Here is a 26,662-nt window from a genome sequence, read left to right as displayed (position 1 = left end):
AATATCAGTGACGTAAGTGTTATTAAGTGTGACCTAATCTCTTGGGTAGCAGCAACACACTAATGTCAGATCGGAGCATGAGTATATCTGGGGCTATTATAGGACTTCCCTACTCAGAAGACATCTCCCAACAGGTGCCAGTCCAGTCTGCTGCAGTAACTTGATGCAGGGCAGTATCCCTGAGGCTCCATGTGACTGACAGGCAAAACATTAAAGACACTCAGTCTGGTCTCCACAACATCTTTATGTTTGGGTGATGCAGCTAGTTTGTTTTGTAGCAGACTATGATCTGATTAGGTTGTTCTGGATAACAGCTAACCATCAAAGCTTGATGAACTTAGATTTAACTGGTTTGTTAATGTGCAGAGACGCCAATGACACATTGTTAATCATCATTAACATGGACGAAAGAAGACAAATGCAATACAAAAAAGATGGTGAATTTCCACCTTGGAAACCAATGTACTGACTTCAACACAACTGTTCAGGCTTATTTATGTAAAATTCATGTGAATCCCTAAATCTATAGCCTACTATATGTGAGTAGCCAATTAAAGCATGCAGTCCACCAAAGAGTTGGAAGGCTAAACAGTTGCAGAACAGAGCAGTCACAAAGTCATCAAACCCTGGATACCACATCAGAGCTGTTCTGTGGGTGACTGTTTTAAATAGATGAGGACAATGCTTGATAGAGCAATGCTTGATAGAGTGTATGTGAATGCACAAAATAAAAATGTCAACATTTTACCACTTTTGATATGACCAGACCTATGCTTATTGACCTTGGCAAGTTCTACCACCAACCTCTGAGTAGCCTAGGTTAGGCTGCAGAGCAATATCCTAGGAATCCAAGGGGCAACAAGAAGTCCATGACCTCCCACTGAATTCCACAGGCACAGCATGGGCACAAGCACATTATTGTCTGGGAGGTGTCCTGATCAAAACAGTTTGAAAGGTTGTCCACCCATTGGAAAACCTGCGGTCTATAATCACTGTGGTCTAAACAGCCTTCACAGTCTTACGTATTTTAATGTATGTATTAATGTCGGGATAATTAATTGTTTTCTCTATTTATGCAGACCCTCTTAATCACAGCAAGTTTCAGTGCAGCTGGATAGGCAAATGGGAAAGTGACCAAATAAATACCCCAAAGGCAGAGAGGAGTGACCTCTAATAGGCTACTTTCAGTAAAGGTAGCCCTTGCCAGAATAACATTATAAGCATATTATACTGTTAATCCATATATGTATTTTATAGAAAGTATGGGATTTCCTGAACTTCAAACGTGGCGCTTCGTCCATTTTACAATCTGGGAAATCCCCACCCTTCACACGCCAAAGCGAGGCTGCGCCTATACCACCGGCATTCCCAGTATGCACCGCGGCCACACCAGCGAAAAAATACTCCGGTAACTGGCAAGGGCCGACTAAAAGGAGATCTTAACGGATAGCTAACTACTTGTTCGTTTAAAAGTAGAATAACGTATATTGCTAATATGGCGGACAACGAAAAACTGGACAACCAAAGGCTGAAGAATTTCAAAAATAAAGGTCGCGATTTGGAGGTAATGTGCTTTCACTCCCGTTGGGAGGTCTCTTTTCTTTTCGTTAGCGCTATTTTGCTGCTTTGGGTTCCGCTGTGACGTCGTTTGTAATTTCCAGGATTTGGAACTTTGCACCTAGCCCAAACCAGGCCTATGCTGGTTCGCATGGTTTGTAAGATTGGGGCCTAGTTTCCAACTTATTGGCCTGGCTATTCATCTTTGCTTAGCACGTGAAACATTATTGCTAACTATCTAGCTACGATTGGCTAAGTTACCATTGCTAATGCAAGCAGTCTCTGCCCTTCCACCCAAAACGCCCTGCTTGGGACATCCCTTTCAAGGCGCAGTGATGAGGATTAGGCTAAAGTATTACTTAGTATAGAAAGATGGACTCAATCGTTTGATGTAACACAAATAACACTTATACACAAGCCCATCTAATCTACTAGTTATCGTCTTAAGAAATTCATATCTCGGTATTAGCCCTCGTTCGATGGCTAGCACAACAAGCTTGTTGATGGTGGTTTCATTAGGTTGGCTAGCTAGCTAAAGCCATCAGTAGCATAGAGATCAGTAGTCAGAAAAGCCCAGCCACGCTAGCTAGCTTGCTACAACGCGATAACGTTAACCATTTGCTAAACGTCGTGCCATGGTTTTCACAAACGTTTACGACGTGCCAAGCTCGTCGAACATCTGCAGGTTGTGATTGTCGAAATACTTATACTGTTAATTAATAATTCCCTCAAATATAATCTAATGTTGACAAACCATACCAGTTTAATGAGAACACTGATCGCAAACTTAACTAGCTAGCAGGCTAATGGTAAAATCAGAGATTCTTAAAGTTCCATATAGAATATCTCTGGTAAAATGGGGTTAGGCTCCCCATCGCTAGCGTTAGCCTATCAAGGCACGATCACCGTTACACGAAGGAAGTGTGTTATTTGGGATTCGTTTTAAGCAATATCGTGTTCATACAAATTTTGGTATATATGAAAACAATTAACAATGATCTCTGATATCTGTTTGTTGACAAAATTCTAATAATAGCTTGATGTTGACCCGTGTAGGCGGGTATGCAGCGTTGCTAGCTAGCTAACCACTTAGCCAGCTAAAATGGGTTAGCAACTAGATTAACAGCTGTAACGTTCACAGTTAGCTAGCTGTCCATCAGTGCTAACATTAGCTAAGAAGACTTCTCTTTATTAATTGTTGACCAGCGGCTCCAGTTTGATGCAGAGGGGTATTGTCAGGGGAGTGATCAGCTTAAATGTTTGATGAATTGGTTTAACGCTTACATGTAGGCCAAGTACTGAATCACGGCACTTCGGTTTTTACAGATTCATTTCCGCAAGAATATGCGAGTGTATTTGCGTCGCAGCAGTCGGCCTTTGCATACCGTAACCTATGCAATTACTTGTATGTTAACACTTCGTCCTACAAAATAAAGATTTGACTCGTCACCTGTTAGATGAGCATTCAATATAATCGAATCGGGCGCAGGGCAATGATTATCTTACTCCAATGACCCACTGACCCAGACACTCTGCTATTAAAATATTAATCAGTCAGTCGTCAAAATGAGTTGATGGTCTCCTTTCATTGTGTGCAATGCACATTCCCAGAAGAACGTCTGTCGTCTTCTCTCCAAAGCAAGAGATGGCACAAGACAGTGGTGAAATTACCTAGTCCTATCCGGTCAAGTGACAGCCATGGTAGCATATATTTAAAGAGTGTCAGGAAGTTTTTTAGAATGGTTATTATTTTTAATTTCACTATGATCTGGTATGAAATCATGTTTTGTATTGTGAATAATGCTGTAATTGTTCAAGTTGTTTTTCCCCCCTTAAATTTGTTTTGTAGGTCACTATTGACCAAAGTATCCGCTAAATACCATAACCTATGGGTAATAAGAGGATCCAATACATATCTAGATATATGGGCTAAGATTCAGGGACAATACACTTTAATAAGTTGGTGCGATACAATGCAATTCTGTTAGTCAATTTGATCAAAGTGGCATTGCCTACCTTCAAGTAGATATGTAGCCTATCATTTCAGCATTATGTCATTGTGTTTTTTTTTTTTTGCATTTCCAATAGACACAGACAAAAAAAGAGGACTTACTTTATGAACAAACATTTTAGTCTTATGTCTAAAAACTGAAGTTTGTCTCATGCGCCCTTGCCTTACTTGCGCAGTTAAGAGGAGAGATATGAAAACAAATATTGTAAAAAAACACAGAAGTCTTAGCCCTTCAGTAAAGTGCAATTAATGAAGTTTGCAAAGCCCCTCTAACACTGAAAATAGAATTATATTTAACGACAACTATAGATTAGTGTGGCCCTTCTGCTGAACTAAAGCCAATAAAAACTGTCCATTGTTATGCGTACCCGTAGCCTCAGCTACATGTGCCCACTACCCCTGAAGAAACTTTGAAGGGTTTGCAGAGGGACATGATGAGAGTAACCTATGATTGGCTGTGCATGGGTTGGTCTGGAGAGGTGTGCATGATGGCTTACACTTTCATAAACAAGTAGGCTACTAACACATGTTGTGAGAACCCCGTGTAGCTGGCAAGTTGCTGTCACATCAGCATTGAGAGGTATGGAATATTAGCCTTTGTCCCCAGTTAACAGATTAGTTAACACACAGCCAAGGTTCTGTTTGTTGCAAGCCTAAGCAGCTAATGTTGGCTTCTTTCTGTAACATTATCTGTTACCTGTTCTACCTGTTAGATGGTAATGGTGCATAGACTGACTGATGATTTGACCCCATCCAGTATACTGCTTTAGTTCTTGCACAGCAGTTTAATTTATAGGTTAACTTTAAAACGTATAACCTTTAGAACCGGGCCATCACCGGTTAATTGTACATTTACATCGAGCCAGGGGTCCAAATAAAAATGTAGTCGTATCTTTAGCGTTAAAACCGTTTTCCAATTCGTATTGGTCAATTGTTACACCCCTACCATAACCATTTTCACCCGTTGTGTCTCAACAACACAGCTTATATTAGTTAAATAATGCATGCATCTTATGAAGGCTTAAGGGCTGTCTGTTGGTGTGTTGTAGATTTTGTTAAACATTAACTATGTGGGTGTTCTATGGATAGATAGGGAAAAAATACAGCTATATTATAACAGTGGAACAGTTTGCTTGAACTGAGTTGACCTGGGATTTGACTAACATTACTGTAATGGACAGCATAAAAAATAAAAAACGGATTTAGGCTTTCTCCCTTTGCTCTCTTGAAATTCATAATTTTACCTCTACACAAGAACATGCAAAGTGTGCTTGCCAAGTAGCAGTAGAGGATCACTAACAGCAACTTCACAGATCAGACATGGGAATGAAAGCATTGAACAGGAAATGGTGACAAAATTGTGTTGAACAAACAATATTGGGAAAAGTGCTAGCCTAGCAACCCAGATCTACACATTCGCTAATTCACTCATATTTTTACACACTGCTACTTTTCAAACAGAGATAAATTACTTTTGATTTTCAAGAGAAAATCTTGAGAATATGCCTAACACTTCATCCACATGGTGCTTAAGCAATCACACAACCTGACTTTAGCATCTTGAGGTTTGTGTTAAATATTGATTACCATTAATCTGGTTGATCAGCTACTGTGCAATAAAGTAAAAAAAAAAAGTTGCCCTTTGGTCTTTTTCAGTGCGATATAGTCTGCTTAGACGTTGAATCTCAAACCCCCAGAAACATTTCCAACAGGCCGTTTTGTGTGCAGCGCAGACAATGACAAACCCAGTAGATATATTTACACGTCTCTCTTCTGGAACGTCTAGCACGCAATTAAAAAGCACGGTTAAACGAATGTCTATCTCAAGTCACACCATGATTAGCTTTTGTACAAGTGCTATGTGGGTGAGGGAAAACGTCTCGCAGAAATGTACATGTCCCAGTTTGTGGTGTTTCCCTGTCAGCTGATTGATATAGGAAGGGGTCAGTGAGTGTCCGTATCTAGGTTAGTGACACATAGCATACTGACATTCCTGGGACATCTTGCCTGCTCCCTGGGATCAAAGGGGGTTGCTCATATTAGTCATCCTTGCCACATACACGCCGCTATGTGTTTGTCAATGACCACGGCCGTTTTATCTCTTTCAAATCTGACTTGTTAGTTTGGATATGATTGCTGTCTTAAGACAGGAAATACCGTATGTACTGTGTTTACTGTTTTAGGCCCACAGCATTTGCCTCATGCTGGCCTTCTGCACTCTCTCCCTGTGTTTCTCAAGCCTGTCTCACTTGAAATGTAAATCATTGCTACCAAGTTGCATCTGTTCCGCTTTGTGCTAATGCGTTGCATAACCTGTCTCTTCTCTCTCTTCCAGACTATGAGAAGACAAAGAACTGAAGTGGTTGTAGAACTGAGAAAGGTAATAACGGTTTCACACATCCTTTTACTCTAATGCAAATAATGCCTGGTGTGAAACCAGTGTCATTTAAATCGCGGTACTAGTGGCTTATTCAGCTGATTAGCCTAAGCAGCTAACGTTGGCTGCTTTCTCTAACATTATGTGTTACCTGTGAGATGGTAATGGTGCAAAGACTGACTGATGATTTGACTTCATCCAGTATACTGCTTTAGTTCTCGCACAGCAGTTTAGTTTATAGGTTAACTTTAAAAACGTATAACTTTAAAAATCAGTGTCATTTATGTCCCGGTACTAGTGTCTTACTCAGTTGATTTATTTTGGTCTGTCATCTTGCTTCAGAGCAAACGGGATGAGCACCTCCTGAAGAGGAGGAATGTGCCCCAGGAAGACATCTGCGACGACTCGGATGTCGATGGAGATTTCAGATCGGTGAGCGACTCCGGCTCCTTGTTTTGTTGACTTCTCAATGCTGGGACTGTCCAGCCAGCTCTCGTATTGATCCGCAAACTTCATTCACTCTGTCTCTCTCTCTTTGCAGCAAAACACCTCTTTAGAAGCAATAGTACAAGTAAGTCTGAGTGCTGTTTCTTTGACTTGTTTACTTCTCTGAGCTGTGATGTTAGTCAGACATCCTTTATTAGGATTCGGACCCATCCTCTTCCATGTAGTTTGCCCACGTCCGCTGTTTTGCTCATAGAATTAGGCACAGTCTGTAAATAGTGAAAGTTTAACGATCCAGTGGGATTGATATAAAGCTTGGTGGTTCTCCCCATGGCTATTCCCGGTGACGGCCTGTACATCTCCTCCTATGCTGCACATAGTGTTATATATTTGCACATACTGCTGGAGCATGAAAGTTGGAAAGTAGTTTGGCATCACAGATTGTAGTTGAAGGGGAACAGTGAGCGCTAAATTATGCATGGCAAACACTCCTCTGAGCGCACCGAGATAAGGATCTGCACACTGAACGCTCCCAGATGTATTTGTTTTAAATCCATGTTGTTTTAGTTCCACGTTATTGTGTGTGTGTGTGTGTGTGTGTGTGTGTGTGTGTGTGTGTGTGTGTGTGTGTGTGTGTGTGTGTCTCTCTCGTGATGGTTAACACTCCTTCCCGTTCCTTTTTCAGAATGCCACCAGTGATAACCAAGGGATTCAGCTAAGCGCAGTGCAGGCTGCTAGGTGAGTGGCTGGCGCGCCGGGCGACAGGCTATGCGCATGCAGAACAGACGTAACCATGGCGCCCCTCGCTCTCCGGCATTCCGAGAACCAATTGTGAAAAACCTCCGCGGAATGCCGTTGGGAGTGTGGGCGGCGTGTGCTCGCAGTGAGCACGAGGAACGTCTCGGGTCGGGCCGCCCCGCTGCTCTGCTCTGCGCAGGGGTCACCTTAGTCACGCGGGTTGTGTGAAGTTAAGCCTGCTTCCCTCACACGAGGGCGGCTGTGGCCATGAGTCGGGTGCTTAAGGGGTCAAATCTCTTATCAGCATTTTTTTGTTTGGACAAACATCTGTTGCTGTGGGCGGTGGTGCCCATGTGATGTGGATTTAAAAGTGATGAATCTGTGTGTTCAGGGTTGGGATTGATTCGACAGTGCTTTTTTTTTAACACTCTCTCTGCAGGAAGCTGTTATCGAGTGACCGCAACCCACCTATTGATGACTTGATAAAGTCTGGCATTTTACCCATACTGGTTCACTGTCTGGACCGGGATGACAAGTAAGCCTCAGTTCTCACAGTACACATGCCTGTAGATAACCTGCATTATTATAAAACTCCTATGACTGCAGTTCTCACAGTACAGGTACCTATAGATAGCATACATTATTATAAAACTCCTATGACTTGCAGTTCTCATAGTACACATACTTATAGCTAGCCTACATTATTATAAAACTCCTATGACTAGTTCTCATAGTACACATACCTATAGATAGTCTACATTATTACAAAACTCTTATGACTGCAGTGACTGGAGCTCAGCTCCTCCATTGACAGTGAATGTTAAAGCGAACTTCACTCTTGTGTTTTATGAGTATGCGCCGTAACCCTTAATCCTTCTGTTTCCAGTCCATCTCTCCAGTTTGAGGCAGCCTGGGCTTTGACCAACATCGCCTCGGGAACCTCGGAGCAGACTCAGGCTGTGGTGCAGTCCAGTACGTACCGCACCGCACCGCAGGCACACGCGACTTTCTAGAACTGTGTTAAACTGTGCTAAACACGCATGATTTAATTGGCTCAGCTTTCTTTCTGACATATGTCTTTAACCATTTCACTCCTTCCCCTTGTCTGCTCTGTCTTTGTAGATGCTGTCCCGTTGTTCCTAAGGCTGTTGCACTCTCCTCACCAGAATGTGTGCGAGCAGGCTGTGTGGGCTCTGGGTAATATCATCGGTAAGTTCCGGCGGTGATGTTCTCAGTCATGTTCTGAAGATGGCGTCACCATCTCAGTTCTAGTAGAAGCACAGCAGGAAGTCTCAGTCTTTATTCTGGTGCCTCTTTTTATTTATAGCACAGGAATCACAGGGACAGGCACAGGGTGGTGGTGGTGGTGGTTGTTGTTGTCTAATATTATGTGTGATATTGCCACATATTCTCCTGTTGAGATACTGAAGAGCAGCGTCACCCAAATTAAATTCTGGCAAACCATATTTATTATTTAGCCTTTCATTATATGTTAAACCCCCAGCTGGAGGAATGTGAACTCTGCTATGACATTTCCATGTGTTAATAGCAATAGACCCTCAAGCAAGAGTTGTACTGCATATCTGTGAAAGACAGATTTAATGGTCAACTGTCAGTGGTGATGCATTGTCATCACTCTTATGCTGCGGGGCTGTAGAAAACTGGTTAAAATTAATAAAATGGGAATTAAGAGCCTTTGTGCTGAGGGTTATTTGTACAAGAAATATTGGCACAATATGTCGGCCTCTGAGCTGCAACCTCTTGTGTCACCATGAAGCCTCTTTCTCATGAGCAGCTAATGCGGCGACCTTATCATTGGCCAGTTCTGACAGTCAGTAATTATGAACATATTAAAAACCTATGTAACAACAATAATATTTATAACAATATCTTGTTCATAGCACTTTTTTTTTTAACCACAGAGTTTTACAGAAGGTGGAAAATAAGAACTAGTAGTAGCGTTGTAAAATGGTGACCTTTAACCCCCCCCCCCCTCCAGGTGATGGGCCCCAGTGCAGAGACTACGTGATCAGCCTGGGCGTGGTGAAGCCACTGCTGTCCTTCATCAGCCCCTCCATCCCCATCACCTTCCTCCGCAATGTCACCTGGGTCATGGTCAACCTGTGCCGCCACAAGGACCCCCCACCCCCCATGGAGACCATCCAGGAGGTGAGGACTCGGGGAGTGTCTGTGTCTGTGTGTGTGTGAACATGAAGCTAAATCTGTTTCATGTGCTTATAACTGCCTCAAGAAGTTAAAGCTTTAAAATGGCGAGGGACAACTTGACATCTTGAGCTGCAGGGATGAGGCTGTGTCAAGCCCGACACCTAATCCACATCCAAATTGTCGAGAGATTCCCTTATAGTCGTCTGAGGGACACCAGAGTGTATAAGCTAGCGAGTATAAGCTGTCCGAGTTAGGCCTAGTGGGATCCATTTAAGACAGGCTAATAACACTGTCTCACTGAACTAATCAGGCCTTAGAGACACAGCTTAAGAACTCTTACTTTTCATTTAGACACTCTTATTCACCTCTCTTTCTTTTTTCTTTCTCTCTCTCTCACAGATTCTGCCTGCTCTGTGTGTGCTGATTCACCACACGGATGTGAATGTAAGTACCTCAGAGAAGACCGTCACCCCGTTTTGTCTTGAAGTGCTTTTAGTGCGACAGGCACGACTACCTGCGCTGATTAATGCAGTAGGTTAATTGTGTCCTTGTGTAAGTGCCCTTTTGGCCAACGCTCTAACCAGACATGCTGAGCTTGGCCTGTGTTTGAATCCTCACATTCACACCGTACACAGGCTGCCAGCTACGGTCACGTGCCACTCCGTGCGGAGGAGAGGCGTTTGTTTTAGAGATGGTGTCAAAAACAAATGGCTTACATTGAAGAATAAAGAACCCACAATATTTGACGGTTGCTTTCTGATTCCCAATGGGCTAGATCCTGGTGGACACCGTGTGGGCTCTGTCCTACCTGACGGATGCAGGCAACGAGCAGATCCAGATGGTCATTGACTCAGGCATCGTCCCACACCTGGTGCCCCTCCTCAGCCACCAGGAGGTCAAAGTTCAGGTAAGCAGACTTTGGTCTCTCATAGTTAGCTCACTGCGCGACGGCTGTAACGGTCCACTGTGCTAACGGGCTAATAGGTTACATGAGCTCTGTGTACTTTTGGCGCGTAGAATGGCAATTTAGATTAGAATGTGTGTGTCCCTTGTGTCATGTAAAGAACCACACTAATCAACTGTAGCAGACATCGGTACAGACTATATAGAGGATCACTGGGTACCCCTCCCTCAGGCTTCAGCGAAAAGGGAATTGAAGTATTGTGCCCAGCAGTAGGATTTTGAAGCTCTGGTGGAGCAAGACCAGGAACTGTGTGTGTGTGTGTGTGTGTGTGTGTGTTTGTCTGTCTCTGTGTGTGATATTTTGTTTCTTTGGTTTTGGCTTTGATGTCGTGGCGAGACTAATTGTCAAGTCTCCAGACAGATTTTGCATACAGATTCAGCATGTTTTGCTTATTACATTATATCCAAATCCTAGGGGTTTTGTTTTGAGAATGAAGTATGGTGAGCAGATCTAGCCATTCATAAAGTATGGCAAATGGACATTAAAGTATAGGTTCTATAGAAAACACACACAAACAATGATCATGTTGAGTATTCAGTTGCAGTGTTGACTTGCACATCTGTGTACCAGTTGTATGCACAAAGCAAAATGAATATGCCGACCACTGCAGAGTACTTTTATATTAAGCTAAGAAGGCAGGATCTGAATTTCACATTTCTCGATTTGCACAGGGTCATGGCTGTTCCTCACAGTATTCGTCATTCCTGCAACTTAAGCATTTTAAATGGCACATACATTTATCACCAAGACATATGTCAACACATACATAAATTGGGCCATTCGTATGCATAAATGCCCCATACATTTATCAGCAAGACATCTCTCAACACATAAATTAATTGGTAACACATGAATAAATGAGACCAGTTGAGCAATCTGTCCTGTCTGCCGCAACAGCTCATTGGTCATTCTCTCCTGATGTGTGTAGCCGCAACCGCTCATTGGTCATTCTCTCCTGATGCGTGTAGCCGCAACCGCTCATTGGTCATTCTCTCCTGATGCGTGTAGCCGCAACCGCTCATCGGTCATTCTCTCCTGATGCGTGTAGCCGCAACCGCTCATTGGTCCGATTGTGGGCGTGTCTCACTGAATCGTCTTGTGAAAATGAGGAGCTTCTCCGACTCCTCTCCATTCCATAAACACCAGTGTGGGACCCTGCATACAGTATTGGCTACTGTCTGACATGTGAAGCTATGGTTTCATGAAAGGGAATTCATTTAGAATTCAAATTCAGTAGTCAATTATTTTGTTGTAACTAAGTGAAACACACAGATTTTTCTTTTCTGTCTGTTGTCTGTTGTTAGTGGGAGAAACAGATTTTTTTATTTTTTTACTTCTGCTGCTGGTTAGCCTACTAGCTTCAGTGGTGAGCTGAGGGGATGTTTCAGACCACTGTCTAGCTATAGTAGTAGTTAAACAGACTCTGATTTTGAGACTAACTGACCCAAACTAGTCCTTGTGCTCATTTGAGCCAGCACCCCAGACAAGTCTTAGTCTCAGTGAGGATGGTTAAGGCAGCACACACCCGCTACTTGGCAACCCAGACAAGTCTTAGTCTCAGTGAGGATGGTTAAGGCAGTACACACCCGTTACCTGAGTGGACTTGCTTTTCTTGTGGAAGTGTTGTCACTGTGAACAGTTTTTCCAGTGGATGGGGAGAGAGGATTTGGGAAATGATGACAAGAAGAGACTTGGTGCAGGTGTGAGTGGTGTTTGTGACTACATGTATAGTATGGAAAATCTCAAGGTTGCTCAGAAGAAATGTCCACTAACAGTCCACTAATGCCCAAATATACACATGGACACAGTGACTATATACATTACGCCACACTGGGTTTTGGTATAGAACTAGGCTAATTCCGTAAAATAACAAGATAACAAACTGTCCTCACTGACGACACCTCAGCCTTGTTGATCTGTAAATGCTGAATATGCCCCTAAGGTGCGCTTTCTCATTCTCTGATAACTCATACCAGCTATGGTTATGATCATATGAAGACTGGCAGTTTTGTGACCTTTAGTAAAGCATCTGTTATGAAGTGCATAACATTAGCCAGTGTATTATCTGATTTCAAAGACATCTAACACCAGCACAGGGAACCAAAAGCCCAGGGTGAACATTTCAAGTCTCTCCCCTGAGGTGTCATTTCAGTTGGTCTCTCGCTCGAGGTGTCAGTCTTGTGGCGCAGTGATGAGTCACGGAAGCCCCAGAGGTCAATGGATTGCTGAGCTAATCACTGCCTGGCTTTTCCACTGTTACCTCATTCATTCACTGTTACCTCATTCATTCACTGTTAACTCATTCATTCACTGTTAATTCATTCATTCACTGTTAATTCATTCACTGTTACCTCATTCATTCACTGTTACCTCATTCATTCACTGTGTCCTCTGACATGTGGATTCCCTTAAAGGCACAGTGTTTAGTTTTTAGTGGCATCTGTTTGGAAGATAGTATTCATAATTATATTTTCATTCGTGTATAATTACCTCTAACTACCACTAGATGCCACTGGAAGCTACGCACTGGACCTTTAAATGTGTGTCTGTCCTATTTCTGAGCATTTAGTGAAATATTGGGTGTATTTTGTCTACTGTTCCTGCTGTTTCTGAAAGCAAAGCCCTAACCCTATGCAGAGAAGGATATTTCCCAATTTCAGCGTCAAGATTTCCCAATTTCAGGGAGAGGTCTCCTCTCTAAGATTCAGATGCTGACCGCACAGTTGTGTGTCATAACGCTGGTTTCATTGGCTAAGTTTGATAGAGCCCAATTTGACATGTTAAAGGAATGTGCATATTTGTCCTACAGCGAAAAGTTAGAAATCCAAACATTTCAACTAAGTATGTAGTTGACTGCTCTACGCTACGGCTGAGTTCCATGTAGATGAGTTAGTGCAGGTCGTAATGATGATAGTGTGTGTGTGTGTGTGTGTGTTCAGAGTGTGTCGATTGAGCTTTGATGTGAGTAGACAGACCCTGTTCTAGTAGGGTGTATAATATACACTCTGTAGTGTGTGTGTGTGTTCAGTGTGTAATTAAATCTGTCCGTGTGTGACGGTAGCTGCCACAGAACTAGTCGCTCTAATACCCCACATTGGTCAGTATTTGGGCATTTTCACATGCCCTGTAAGTAGGTTAGACACAGAATACGTCAAGGCCGTCGCGCAGTGAGTGCCTAACAGCTCTATCAAAGTGTTCTAGATGAATGAGAGTGTTCTGGTGGAGTGTGTAGTGTTCTCTCTAAGTTGTGTGTCTGCTGTTGTGTGTGTGTGTCCTCCCAGACTGCCGCTCTGCGAGCTGTGGGGAACATCGTGACCGGGACGGACGAGCAAACCCAGGTGGTCCTGAACTGTGACGCCCTCAGCCACTTCCCATCTCTGCTCACACACCCCAAGGAGAAGATCAACAAGGTAAGACATGACACACACACACGCACACACACACCCCTCACTCAGATCACAACTGCTTCTGTGATGGGGCTGGGCAATATGACTTGAAATAAATGTCACAATCCTTTTCACAGAGCAACTTTGGCGATAATGAATCAATGATCATTACCCTTGCTTCGCCAAGCTTCTAAATACCACTTCAATAAATGCCTTTGTGACAATTACATAAAAAAAAAAAAATTCAAACCAATCACAACCTGATATACCTCATTTATCAGAGAAATGTGTTTTTAGTCAGTAAGAGGTTTGAAATGACTGTATTGATACATTTGGTTAATTGCCCAGCTCTATTAGGTGAGGTATCTTTTTTTTTTTTTTTTTTTTAATAATAATAATATAACTGACTAGTTTCTCCACTGGGTGATGCCTGGCAGTTTTGGATGTGATGATAATCAGAGGCTTGGTGCAGGTGTGAATGCTGTGGATGTGACTATATTAGTAATGTGTTTAAAGTGTTTAAAAATGCAATGTTTAATTAAGGTTCATGTGATGGGAGATGGGTGGGTTGGGAAGGGATGTGTGTGTCTGTGAGTGTGTGTGTGTGTGTGTGTTTAGCTTGGCTGGTGGTAAGGGGGTGCCTAAGAAGACCACTTGGTCTTTGCGGATATCGGAGTGCATCTGAGGCCCTTTCACTCAAAACAGAGGCTTCACTGTGATTGGGCTAATGATTAAAGCCTCAGACACACCCCCTGCCCCGCCTGTAGCACCAGCGCCTCGACCAGGAGCCGCGACTCTTCTCTCGCTGGCCCCTGGAGTCTGATCCTACACAGTCCACTAATACCCAAATACACACATGGACACAGTGTGTTTCTATCCCATATGGTTTAACCTATGTGTTTTAACCTAGCCCTGCAATGGAACAAGCATCAGGGACCACTCAGTGACACCCTTACTGAATACCTCTGGCTTGCTGTTCTCTTGTTCCCCTCTAGGAGGCAGTGTGGTTCCTGTCAAACATCACTGCAGGTAACCAGCAGCAGGTACAGGCCGTGATCGATGCCAACCTGGTGCCCATGATCATCCTGCTCCTTGACAAGGTGGGACACACACACACACACACACACACACACACACAACTCTAGTGTTCCCCTCACATCTGTCCTCAATTGATGCATGTTAATATATGTTAAATATTCTATTGGTTATATGCACATGTAATTTGTGTTCTGTTATGTGTTTTTTGTGTGTGTATGTGTGTGATATGTGTGTACACATGTTCTAACATGTATGTATTTAATATTCTAGGGTGACTTTGGCACTCAGAAGGAGGCTGCCTGGGCCATAAGTAACCTGACAATAAGTGGCCGGAAGGACCAGGTGAGTTGGCAGCGCCTCAGACCTGTGTGTGTGTGTGTGTGAGTGAGTGTGTGTGTCTGTTACACTGCAGTATCCAGCGGACTGTTGTATTTGCTGTTAGCTGCCGTACATGGAAATGAAATAGTTAATCTAGTGTGCTCTTGCCAGAGTTTGTGCACATAATGTAGTAGTCGGCGCATGTAACAGTAACCATACCCATGAGTGCCTGTATTGATGATTTATATTTTTTGTTGAGTGACTATTGAAGTATTCTCTTAATACAGTCAATCTATTTTTATATACAGTTGATGGTATTGATGCTTTCCTATAGCGTAGAGTGGTTGAGTTGATCATGTTTTGTATGCAGACTGCACAGATGTAGTTTTTTGGCATATATGATGGAGGTGTTTCTGTTCTCCCATTGACTAGAGAATGACGGTGCTGATGTTTTGGTATGGAATGGAGTGTGCGCGTGCTGATGTTGTGTGTATGTTGCGCAGGTGGCCTATCTTATCCAACAGCAGGTCATTCCGCCGTTCTGCAACCTGCTGACGGTGAAGGACGCCCAGGTGGTCCAGGTGGTGCTGGACGGGCTCAGCAACATCCTCAAGATGGCGGACGACGAGGCAGAGACCATCGCCAACCTGATCGAGGAGTGCGGAGGTGGGTGTAGCCGAGATTGGAGCACGCAGGCTCCTTTAGGCGTCCAACGGGGTCGGGAGAGCTGTGCGTGGAATGGGCTGTAGTAACTATAGCAACCGTAGTTCTCAGCGCTCAGGAAACACAGAAAATCTAATCAAACCAAAAGGGCCTCCATGACTTGATTTGTGGCAGTATTCAATGATCATTTTGTTTCAGTTATCCTTTTGTTTTGTACTGAATTTGTCGGTTTTAAGTGCCGTTATTCACTGGTTAGACTGGTGTGTGGCAATCGGCACGATTGGGTACTCTGCCAACGTTATGCACATGGTAACACGGTGCTTGTTGTCTGTCTGTGGTGTCTTTATGATGTGGTGTTTTCCACATGGTAACACGTGGCTTGTGGTCTGTGTGGTGTATTTATGATGTGTTGTTTTCCACACCCCTCTAGGTTTGGAAAAGGTGGAACAGCTGCAGAACCATGAGAACGAGGACATCTATAAACTGGCCTATGAAATTATCGATCAGTTCTTCTCTTCCGATGATGTAAGCATTAGTCATCATCTGGTTTGTTACAGAATGTGGTCACCATTAAAGCGTTTTTATGGAAGGACTCTTTTGACCCAGCAAAATTATCATTGCCATTCAAACATTATTTGAATGACCCGTTTCCAGTTTCCACTTAGTATTCAGTACTTCATGATGCATAGAAGGCATTTTATATAGAAATAGAAGGTTATTTTTGTTTTCCAAAATGGAAATAAGTTATGTAGGCTTTTATTTCATTTGGTGACTGAATAACATGTAGCTTGCCGTATTAAGAGGTACTAATTCATTTTTTGTTTGTATGTATATAGATCGATGAAGACTCCAGCTTGGTCCCAGAAGCCATCCAGGGTGGAACGTACGGGTTCAACTCCTCCACCAACGTGCCTGCGGAAGGGTTCCAGTTCTAGACAGCGTCGGAACGTCTGGAGATTTGTTGGCGATGCAGCACTCTGTTCAACATAAAAAATAATTAGGAGAGAAAGCGAGCGAGAGAGAGAGAGAGAGAGCGAGAGTGTGAAAGAAATTAGATCCATTGTGCTTGGCTCATGGGATCCATAGCTGCATCTAACCCGAGAGAAATTGTGTGGATTTCGTTTGGCATTCCGAGGAAAGAGGTCCAAATGAGGTTTTGAGACGGCGAGTGAGTGCGAGTGAGTGGCTACTATATGTTGCAAAAATCAACCATCTACACTGAATGCGTTGAGAGACATTTCGTGGAAAAACTTCACACACAACAAAAAGTTACCAGACGTGTCTATTACAAGTTTTTCAACAAACAAACAAAAACCACACAGGAGGCGAGTCGAACAGATCTGTCGAAACCTCTTGGGGGAAGAACCAAGACATCACAACCGATCCAATCTGGAGGCAAGACGCGACGCAACAAAAAAAAAACTTCACGTTGACATGAATCTATAAAAACTGGACGAACTTGAGACAAAAAAAAAACCACAAACCAAACCACATCACACCTTCTGAGGTTTCCTAGACCCGAGGGGAGGGGCCACCCTGGATAGGCTCCTCCCCCTCCATGGCCACGCTGCGAGACTTGTGTATGAATGGACTCATTAATGCGTATGAATGGACTCGGTGAAGATGAGGCAGATCTCATCTCCTCTAGTGAAACCCTCCACGGATACTTGGGCCGCCTCCCTCCACCGACGCGGGCCCCGGAGTCCAGCGGTACCCGCATGTGTCGCGTGTGCTCGAGAAATAAACAAAAACAAAAATGGACGATTGGTGGTGTGTATGCGCGTGACTGGGGTGTGTGCAAGGAGAGACCGGATGGGGAACGCATGCAGAGAGAGTCAACGTTTGAAAAGCGAAACAAAAAAAAAAAGAGAAGGAAAGATCGCAAAACATAAAAAAAAACAAATGAGGAAAATAAAATAACGATGTAATACCAAGAAATACAAAACAGGAGTGGAAGATGTGGAGAAGAAGGGTATTTAAAAAAAGAAAAAGAAAAAAAAAGTGGAAAACCATTTGTCTGTGAAAGGAGAAGGCTGATCTAATCGAAGTCCTGGAGAGGAAAAAATGACACCTCTTTTATCAGCTACAACATTGACTTTAAACAACGACGTCATCACAACTTTTGTTTTTTCTTTTTAATTCATGAGTTAGTATTAAATCAACACTGGACAGTGCTGTTGGACAGACAGACAGACGGTAGAGCCGTTGTGGTGGTTCCGGGGGCTGGCTAAAGGCCCCAGTGTGTACCTTTTTATTTCCCTTTTTATTTCTCAGCTTTTATTTTTTTCAACGCTTGTGTAGAAGTGGACATTGACGCATCATCTATGCCCCTCCCCCCCCACACCCCTGCACCCCGCCCCCTACCTCTGCACCCCATATTAATTTGATGCTGTGAAGTCTATGACATCACCTTTACCAACCAAACGACTTGTTTTCCTTCCTGCATGGCAAATTTCATTTGTTTTCCTTTTTCTCTTTTGGTTTCCTTGGAGCAAAAGTGACTGTATTGTTGCCATAGCTTTCAGCTTACAAAATATCACAGGGGGGAGGGATGACGAGATATGGCCATTTTGTGTAACTTTGTGGAACATAATCTTTGCATGTGCTAAACTACAGCATAGTTACTTCTAGGGGTTTTTAGTTTTGTTAGGGCTTTGTACACAGTGTAATATTTTCATTTTTAGTCAACTGTGCTGTTGAAATGTCCCACGTCTCTTCTGTTCCTCTCCCCTCATCACCCCCCCCCACCCCACTCCCAAGCCCCTTTCCCTTCCAGACTTAGTTTCTGATTTCACAAGTTCTGAACAATTTTTTTGCACATGTACGGACGACTGAGAGGCCTCAAGTCACACAAAAAGGTGGTGGTGTGGTTAGATTTCATGATAAAAAAAAAAATACAACCAACACCGCCGTCTATATGCATTATACAATTACAATCTTAATTTTATACCTAGATGAACTAGCCAGAGCTAACCCATACTGAGCCATGCCAGTGGAGTAACAGTGGAAGAAATGAAGAAAAAAAACAACAAAAACAAAAAAAAAAAAACACAAAGAAAATATTTTCCTCGACCTAGTGATAGGCCTGCCTCGTTTTTTTCTTTTCTCTGTGTTTTTTTTTTTTTTTTGACAGTGCCCCTTCCTCAGGGGATGCTGCTGAGCGTTGGCAAGGTGAAGAGGCTTCCCACACGCCTGGCTCTCCAGAAGTAGTGTGGTGCCTTCTTTTCTAGAGCACAAAAAAAAACATGCATGTACAAAAAAATGTGCTGTACTTAAATACATCCCCAGAGTTCCAGTCCCCCCCCCCCCCCCCACCCCCACCCCTCCCTGTAGGACGCCCCCATACCCTTTTGTTTGTGTTTTAAAACCTTCAGAACACTGTAGAGATGGATTACACTTTGTGTGGTCATAACCTTCTGTTGGACATAGGGTCATATTTTTTGGCAGCATTCCTTGTTAGCAACGTTTCCAAGAAATTGGTGTAGAGGAAGAGCTGGTTTGCTTAACCTGTTGGATTTTGGCTACAGGCTAGGTTGTCTTTGGTGAAAATAAATATTGAAGCGCTATATTCAGAGTTCTGTCCTCTTTGCTGAAATGACGACCTTTCTACATTTTGATTCTGATTTTATGTCCGTGATCAACTGGGATATTTTGAATAATGTTCCTCATTTTGGTTGTTTTATTTTAAGTGGGTTGACAAATGTCATGTAACATTCAAGTACCTACAAGAGGGGTAATAAAGTATCTTTTAAAAAATAAAACATCTTACAGAACAGATTGAGGAAATAATCTGTTTTGATCGTTCGATGGTGGTAGAAAGGGTCGACAGTCAGCCATTCCAGTTCTGATAAATGGAATACAGCAGATATGGGGGCAATACGGAGTGAACCAATAGCAGCATGAGACCAATGACTTCAGATTTGGTCACTGGTGTCCTTTTGGTCATGTAAGTATATGTGGCGTCATCCTTCAGGAAATAAAGATGTATGCAACCCATCAGGTCTCTTCAGGAAGTAGAGATGTAGGCAGCCCATCAGGTCTCTTCAGGAAGTAGAGATGTAGGCAGCCCATCAGGTCTCTTCAGGAAATAAAGATGTATGCAACCCATCAGGTCTCTTCAGGAAGTAGAGATGTAGGCAGCCCATCAGGTCTCTTCAGGAAGTAGAGATGTAGGCAGCCCATCAGGTCTCCTCAGGGAGTAGAGATGTAGGCAGCCCATCAGGTCTCCTCAGGGAGTAGAGATGTAGGCAGCCCATCAGGTCTCTTCAGGAAGTAGAGATGTAGGCAGCCCACCAGGTCTCTTCAGGAAGTAGAGATGTAGGCAGCCCATCAGGTCTCTTCAGGGAGTAGAGATGTAGGCAGCCCATCAGGTCTCCTCAGGGAGTAGAGATGTAGGCAGCCCATCAGGTCTCTTCAGGAAGTAGAGATGTAGGCAGCCCACCAGGTCTCTTCAGGAAGTAGAGATGTAGGCAGCCCATCAGGTCTCTTCAGGAAGTAGAGATGTAGGCAGCCCACCAGGTCTCTTCAGGAAGTAGAGATGTAGGCAGCCCATCAGGTCTCTTCAGGAAGTAGAGATGTAGGCAGCCCACCAGGTCTCTTCAGGAAGTAGAGATGTAGGCAGCCCATCAGGTCTCTTCAGGAAGTAGAGATGTAGGCAGCCCATCAGGTCTCTTGTTGGATTATTTTCTATATTCAGTCTATTACACTTAATTCTAAAGGGTGGTATAGTGGGTTGTTGCAATCAAGGAAGCTGGAGCGGTTCGGATCAGAGCCAAGATATTTATTGTCAGACAAGAAATATCACTAAGTACTTTTCTGAGTCTAAGTCTTTTCTAAGTGGAGCAGAGCTCTGAGAGTCGCCGCGTGTCGGGGTCTTCAGGAGATGGTCGTCCTTCCTCTCTGCGAGCTGGTCTGGACCCCTGAGCCTCGGGCACCGGCTAATTTAACTGGTGGCATTACGAAAACCGAATGGAATGCATAACAATCTCTAACACACACACATACACTACGTAAACCGACTGAAATGCATAACAATCTCTAACACACACACATACACTATGACAGTCCATCAATGTCCTTCAGCCTAAGAACCCAGGCGCCAGGAGGACTCTAACCTTACTGGAATTTGGGCCTACGGGCCTGGTAGTGGTGGAGGGACATACACAAGATATATGGACATGGGAAATATCACTGGAATCTAACACTCTTCAGGAAGTAGAGATGTAGGCAGCCCATCAGGTCTCTTCAGGAAGTAGAGATGTAGGCAGCCCATCAGGTCTCCTCAGGAAGTAGAGATGTAGGCAGCCCATCAGGTCTCCTCAGGGAGTAGAGATGTAGGCAGCCCATCAGGTCTCCTCAGGAAGTAGAGATGTAGACAGCCCATCAGGTCTCCTCAGGAAGTAGAGATGTAGGCAGCCCATCAGGTCTCTTCAGGAAGTAGAGATGTAGGCAGCCCATCAGGTCTCTTCAGGAAGTAGAGATGTAGGCAGCCCATCAGGTCTCTTCAGGAAGTAGAGATGTAGGCAGCCCATCAGGTCTCCTCAGGGAGTAGAGATGTAGGCAGCCCATCAGGTCTCCTCAGGAAGTAGAGATGTAGGCAGCCCATCAGGTCTCTTCAGGAAGTAGAGATGTAGGCAGCCCATCAGGTCTCTTCAGGAAGTAGAGATGTAGGCAGCCCACCAGGTCTCTTCAGGAAGTAGAGATGTAGGCAGCCCATCAGGTCTCTTCAGGAAGTAGAGATGTAGGCAGCCCATCAGGTCTCTTCAGGAAGTAGAGATGTAGGCAGCCCATCAGGTCTCTTCAGGAAGTAGAGATGTAGGCAGCCCATCAGGTCTCCTCAGGAGGTAGAGATGTAGGCAGCCCATCAGGTCTCTTCAGGAAGTAGAAATGTAGGCAGCCCATCAGGTCTCTTCAGGGAGTTCATCCCAGGTTTCTTCATTATGGGACCAGGACACTTGCACAGAGAATCCACGAGCTTAATGCAGAACTGCAACAGAGGTCCTTTGTGAATTTTTTTTTTTGTGGAGAATGTCCATTCTCCAGAAATCCATGGATTTGTTTTACATGTGTTGCTTTGGCTAATTCATATTCTAGGCCGCACAGAAAGTTCTGTCTGTCTGGTAAATATGTACTTCATGGGTCGTCACTCTCCAGTGCCAGATGGCTGAGATGAGAGAGGAAAGTTCAGAGGAAGGATGTGCAAGAAATGGAAAATGTTCAAGTGACGTTTCACTGAATAAACTCTGCTTTCACAATAAGGGTTTCTCTCCCTCGGACATAATGCTGTCAGATAGAGGTACCTGAGGCCTAAACAACACACAAGTTCAGTTCTTTAAAACAAGGCAAGAACTTCGTGTATATATAATATTTTATATATACATATGCTTTTCAGGTAAGTCAAAGCCTAACTCCATAGCCATGAACTGTTCCACATCTTGAGTATGTTATATATAGTGTAGCATATTAGTGCCTGCTTAATTACTCTTAAGTACACAGTATGCCATTATGCGCTGCATGTGCTGATGTTGAAAGAATAGAAGTGGAAGACAGTGGAGGACATGTTTGTGGCGTGCCAGTATGAAGTGAGGTATTTGCATTCATTATGTTACCTGAGGTAGCAAAATAAAGCCCAAGCTGCCATTCATATTAATGCAAATACTGTTAGTTAAGTGAAGTGTACGAATAGACTTGCTAGTGTGTTTTGGGAGAGAGGGAATACCTTTTTTCCTGCTGTACCTCATGTCAGGCTGCTTGGGCTGCTTTCTAAGTTATGATAGTAACCACTAGATGGCGCTATTGAGTCACCCCCATGTACACAGTAGATCGTGATAGTTGAGATCAGAGAAACACTGAATGAAGATGTTGCAGTCTAGTCCTGTTCACTACTGTAGTGTGTAAAACTACACGTCACTACTGTAGGATTTAATTAAGGCAGAATTAAACACCTTGTGTTTGTGTACCTCATTTACCCAAGTATTCTGTGTAGGTTACCTGCAGGTGCTGGGCTTGTGTTTTTCTTCATGAGAGAGAATGCAACCTACTTTGGGGTTGACATCACCTTTTACTTTTCAAAATCACTCAAACAGGACGAGTTATAAAACGTGGGCCTCTAACTGTGTAAGTGCTTGGCACTGGTAGTTTTGAATTATGCAGCTAATTCAAATTCAAATTTCCACTGAGAGCTGCAGGATATCCGTGATCTGCATTAAATGTGTGAACAAAGGGATTCAACACAGCTTCTTTACTTTGACATCCAGCAAATGCTTTCGTTTGCACGTTTTTGACACTTGCCAAATAAAGGCGTTTTCTTTTTTGTGAATGTAGGCTTTTATTCCTTTTTGAATCGAAGTATATTTGAATCAGCATGGTTCAAATCGCGGGAGGAGACGTCATTGGGCGAGATCCTCTCGTGAACTTCGCATGCGCGAAACATTTGACGACGACAGGCAGAAGAGGCGTTTGCAACCGGTCAGTTCAAGAAACATAAGAATGACCACGCCGTGATGAAAAACTGTAGGTGAGCACAATTTATAATTCCACTACACCGGACCTAACGCTACGTAGTAAGAAAGTAACGAAAGAATAGTGTCTGTTCGACGCAAAATAGTTTGACACAGAATTGCGAGCAACCAGTTATTGTTTTGAGAATTCCAATGACGGAAGGATACATTGTAACTCTCGCTAGCATGGCTATCAAGCTGTCGTGCTCGAAAGGCAGTCAGATAAAGTGTTCCGAATGGTTTATGAGATTACATCAGCTCTGTGTCTTTGATTGTGCAGTTCGAATGTAACTTGTAGCACGACTTGTATTGTGTATGCTACTTTGAACAGCGAAAGTTATTGTTTTGTGCAACTTAGCTAAAATTGCTGATATACGTAGGCCAGTTGGGACCTAATGTGTACAGTGTTTGAACGACTTCAAAAAGAGGATTTGTTTTGGGGAGGGGGTTCATGTGGAGGGGATACATGCACATCTGTGCTTATTGATATTGGTCCGTTAAAGAATTCAGAATAAAAAGACATCTGAAGTGTTGAGTGTTTAGGCCAACTAACTAATTACCCAACAACGAAAACCCAACTGCTTTAACGGACAAAGATGTTAGGCACTGACATTTGATAGCTCACGCCATAGTGGACACCACAATAAGGCAGGATTCCGTTTCTTTCGCACATGTTATGTTACCGTGAAGGAGTACAGCAGGAGACAAAACTAAGTAAAGATGTAGACCTTTTCAGGCACGTCCAATTATCGCCAAGCTTGACCCAGTTGAATTTTTAAAATCTGTCTTTTCCCTTTTAATTTAGTTAGTCATACCAAATGGACTTTCCTCCCTCTCATTGTCATGCTTAAGACCCTCTCATCACGTACTTCTGCGTGTGATGTTCAGCTAAATGTCTAAGGACCGATAAATGTGGTGCCTCATAGTATTATGGGGGTGATGGAGATGGTTATGGGTGAAACTGCTCATGAGCCGGCCTGAAATAGCTTCTAACATATCGGTGAGAATCATAAGACGGTAGAAAGATGTCTGGCTTCCTGGACAAGTGTTACCCAGTTTCCTTAGCACTAGTGTGTGTGTGTGACATGATCCTGAACTTCTGTTGAGTGTCAGTTGTAATCAGCAAGGATTAGTCTGTAAGTGAATTAATGAAGCCCCTTTTTGGTAAACATCCTTGCTCAATGTTGAAATGCATACACAGCTTATCAGATTAGGTTTGCCAGAAACAGGGTAGCTTGAACGAAGTGCAAGACCAGGTAGACTGCAGGATCATGGACAAAGCTCTCGAACTGGCATGATGAGGATTGGCCATTTAATTATGGGCAAGCTCCATTTGGGAACTGTAGAATTTTTCCCTTTCTAAAAACACACATTAACACTTGCAGTGCAGTTTATTTAGGGTTGTAACGTGTGAATGAATGACTGAAATATTAATATAATTATAATTTGAAAATAATATTGCCTTGATCCGTTTCAGGAATCCATGCCATTTCCACCCCACATCACGCTGTGACTGTTAGTGAGGTATGGATAACCTGGAGGAGGACCTGACGTGCTCGGTGTGCTACTCGCTGTTCAGCGACCCCCGCGTGCTGCCCTGCTCGCACACCTTCTGCAAGAGCTGCCTGGACGGCGTGCTGCATGTCTCCACCAACTACTCCATCTGGCGCCCGCTCCGCCTGCCCCTCAAGTGCCCCAACTGCCGCAGCGTGGTGGAGCTGCCGCCCAACGGCGTGGAGGCGCTGCCCATCAATGTCTCGCTGCGCGCCATCATCGAGAAGTACCAGCGCGAAGGCCAGCACTCGCGCCCGCCCACCTGCCCCGAGCACCCGCGCCAGCCGCTCAACGTCTACTGCGTCCAGGACCGCACGCTCATCTGCGGCTTCTGCCTCACCGTCGGCCAGCACCAGGGCCACGCCATCGACGACCTCCAGACGGCCTACGTCAAGGAGCGGGACGCCCCGGCGCGGCTCGTGCAGCAGCTGACGGACAATCGCTGGGCCGAGGTGTGCGGCCTCGGGGAGCAGCTGGAGCAGGAGAAGACGCGGTGCGAGGGCCTGGTGCGGCAGGACCGCGAGGCCGTGGCCCAGTTCTTCCAGGGCGTGGAGCTGCTCCTGTGCCGCAAGAAGGAGGAGTACCTGGCGGCGCTGGACGTGGCCAGCGTGGAGCTGGCACACAGCTACGACCCGCTCATCGAGAAGCTGAAGGACATGAAGGAGGAGCAGCTGAGCCTCATCTCGCTTAGCTCGTCTGTGCAGGACGAGGACTCCCCGCTGGCCTTCCTGGAGAAGGTGCACCTGTTCCGGGCACGCGTCAAGTCCCTCACCCAGATCCCCATGCCCAAAGTGGTGCCCCTCTGCATCTCCCCCCGGGCCAGCGAGTACCTGAGGGACCACTGGGCCAAGGTCACCATCGGAGGCCTGGAGCAGGGACCTGTCCCCAAGGTGGCCTGTCACGCCAGAGGCTGCTTGGTGAAGCACGTCCTGCCCTCTGGCTTCTCTGGAGTCTGGCTGAACCCCCGGCTGCACCTGCTCCCCCTTATCGCCCTGCTGGTGGTTTTGGTTGCTGCAGGTCTGTACCTAGATCCATTCGGAGGAGCGTCTCTGGTGCTCTCCATGCTAACCCCACTCGGTGAGCTCTTCCGAAGCCTGACCGATCAACTCGTTTGGCCCTTTGACATCCAGGGACCACTGGAGGATCTAGCCTCGAACGTCTCAGCAAGCATCTCTTCCTTGGCCGACAGAACATACCAATACTTTGCCTTTTTCCTTCAGGCTTTGCAGTAAGAGTGCCCAAGAATATGCAGTGTTTTTTCTTTTTGGTTGTGTGGAACATGGGATATTTTTCGTTTGGTGCATAGAATAGAGGTACTGTTTTAGAAAACAAAAAGGTTGAAATGGTCCAGAATCAGTTATTGACACGAGACTGCTTTGAACTTGCCAAAACCACAGTCTGCTTATAACACGTGACCAAGTCTGAGGCAATGTTAAATCCAACATGCCCCTTCAAAAACAGACTGTTTCATCACTTTCTCAAGAATACTTCTTTATAGAGCATAAAAACACTACACGCCATTTTTATGAAATTTGCAGTTGTCACAGATTTGTTTGAAGTGCATCCAAGTACAAATCTATTACACGTGCAAGACCTTTAAATGGTCAAAGCCAGAATTACTTTTTTTTTTACTCAAGAAACCCTTTTAGAACACAGCTAATTTTGCTCATATTTACATGATGCCTTTAAAAACAGAACTGTTGAATGAAAGACAAATGCAAGTACGGGACCTTACGTTTTGAAGTGCAATATTGTTTGACTTAAAATACACTGGGGACACAGTCTAAAACATGCCGTTGTAACGGACACAGAAGCTAGAAAAGGCGATTGTGAAGTAGTTCAGTCACTGTGAAACTTAGCAAACGCTTGCTTACTGCCTTAACCTCATGCTATAAATGAACACTAATTAAAATGAGTATTTTAAGTAAACAGATGATGACACCACTG

At 44.2% G+C, this 26,662-nt stretch overlaps 2 protein-coding genes across 4 annotated transcripts; both read left to right on the top strand.

The window, feature by feature from the left end:
- The first annotated feature begins 1,341 nt into the window (after positions 1-1,341).
- kpna4 (karyopherin alpha 4 (importin alpha 3)) lies at positions 1,342-19,228 on the top strand. The gene is made up of 17 exons (XM_012838395.3): positions 1,342-1,564; positions 5,904-5,948; positions 6,288-6,377; positions 6,487-6,516; positions 7,075-7,127; positions 7,567-7,662; positions 8,014-8,099; positions 8,250-8,336; positions 9,127-9,296; positions 9,693-9,737; positions 10,069-10,200; positions 13,539-13,667; positions 14,639-14,743; positions 14,952-15,023; positions 15,503-15,665; positions 16,093-16,187; positions 16,499-19,228. Exons 1-17 carry the CDS (start codon positions 1,496-1,498, stop codon positions 16,595-16,597), a joined length of 1,566 nt encoding a protein of 521 aa, XP_012693849.1. The 5' UTR covers positions 1,342-1,495; the 3' UTR covers positions 16,598-19,228.
- Positions 19,229-23,048: 3,820 nt separating this feature from the next.
- Positions 23,049-26,631, top strand: trim59 (tripartite motif containing 59). 3 transcript variants are annotated; one of them, XM_031573831.2, is made up of 2 exons: positions 23,049-23,174; positions 24,639-26,631. In XM_031573831.2, exon 2 carries the CDS (start codon positions 24,688-24,690, stop codon positions 25,945-25,947), a length of 1,260 nt encoding a protein of 419 aa, XP_031429691.1. In that variant the 5' UTR covers positions 23,049-23,174; positions 24,639-24,687; the 3' UTR covers positions 25,948-26,631. The 3 variants fall into 3 exon arrangements, with proteins under 3 accessions (XP_031429691.1, XP_012693821.1, XP_031429692.1); XM_012838367.3 differs by having other exon boundaries at positions 23,049-23,178; XM_031573832.2 differs by having other exon boundaries at positions 23,106-23,129.
- Positions 26,632-26,662: the final 31 nt, after the last annotated feature.

The sequence above is a fragment of the Clupea harengus genome, chromosome 9 (genome assembly GCF_900700415.2).
Source record: "Clupea harengus chromosome 9, Ch_v2.0.2, whole genome shotgun sequence".
Lineage (NCBI taxonomy): Eukaryota > Metazoa > Chordata > Actinopteri > Clupeiformes > Clupeidae > Clupea > Clupea harengus.
The sequence above is the reverse complement of the archived record's forward strand: the minus strand, read 5'-3'. Positions and strand labels throughout refer to the sequence as shown.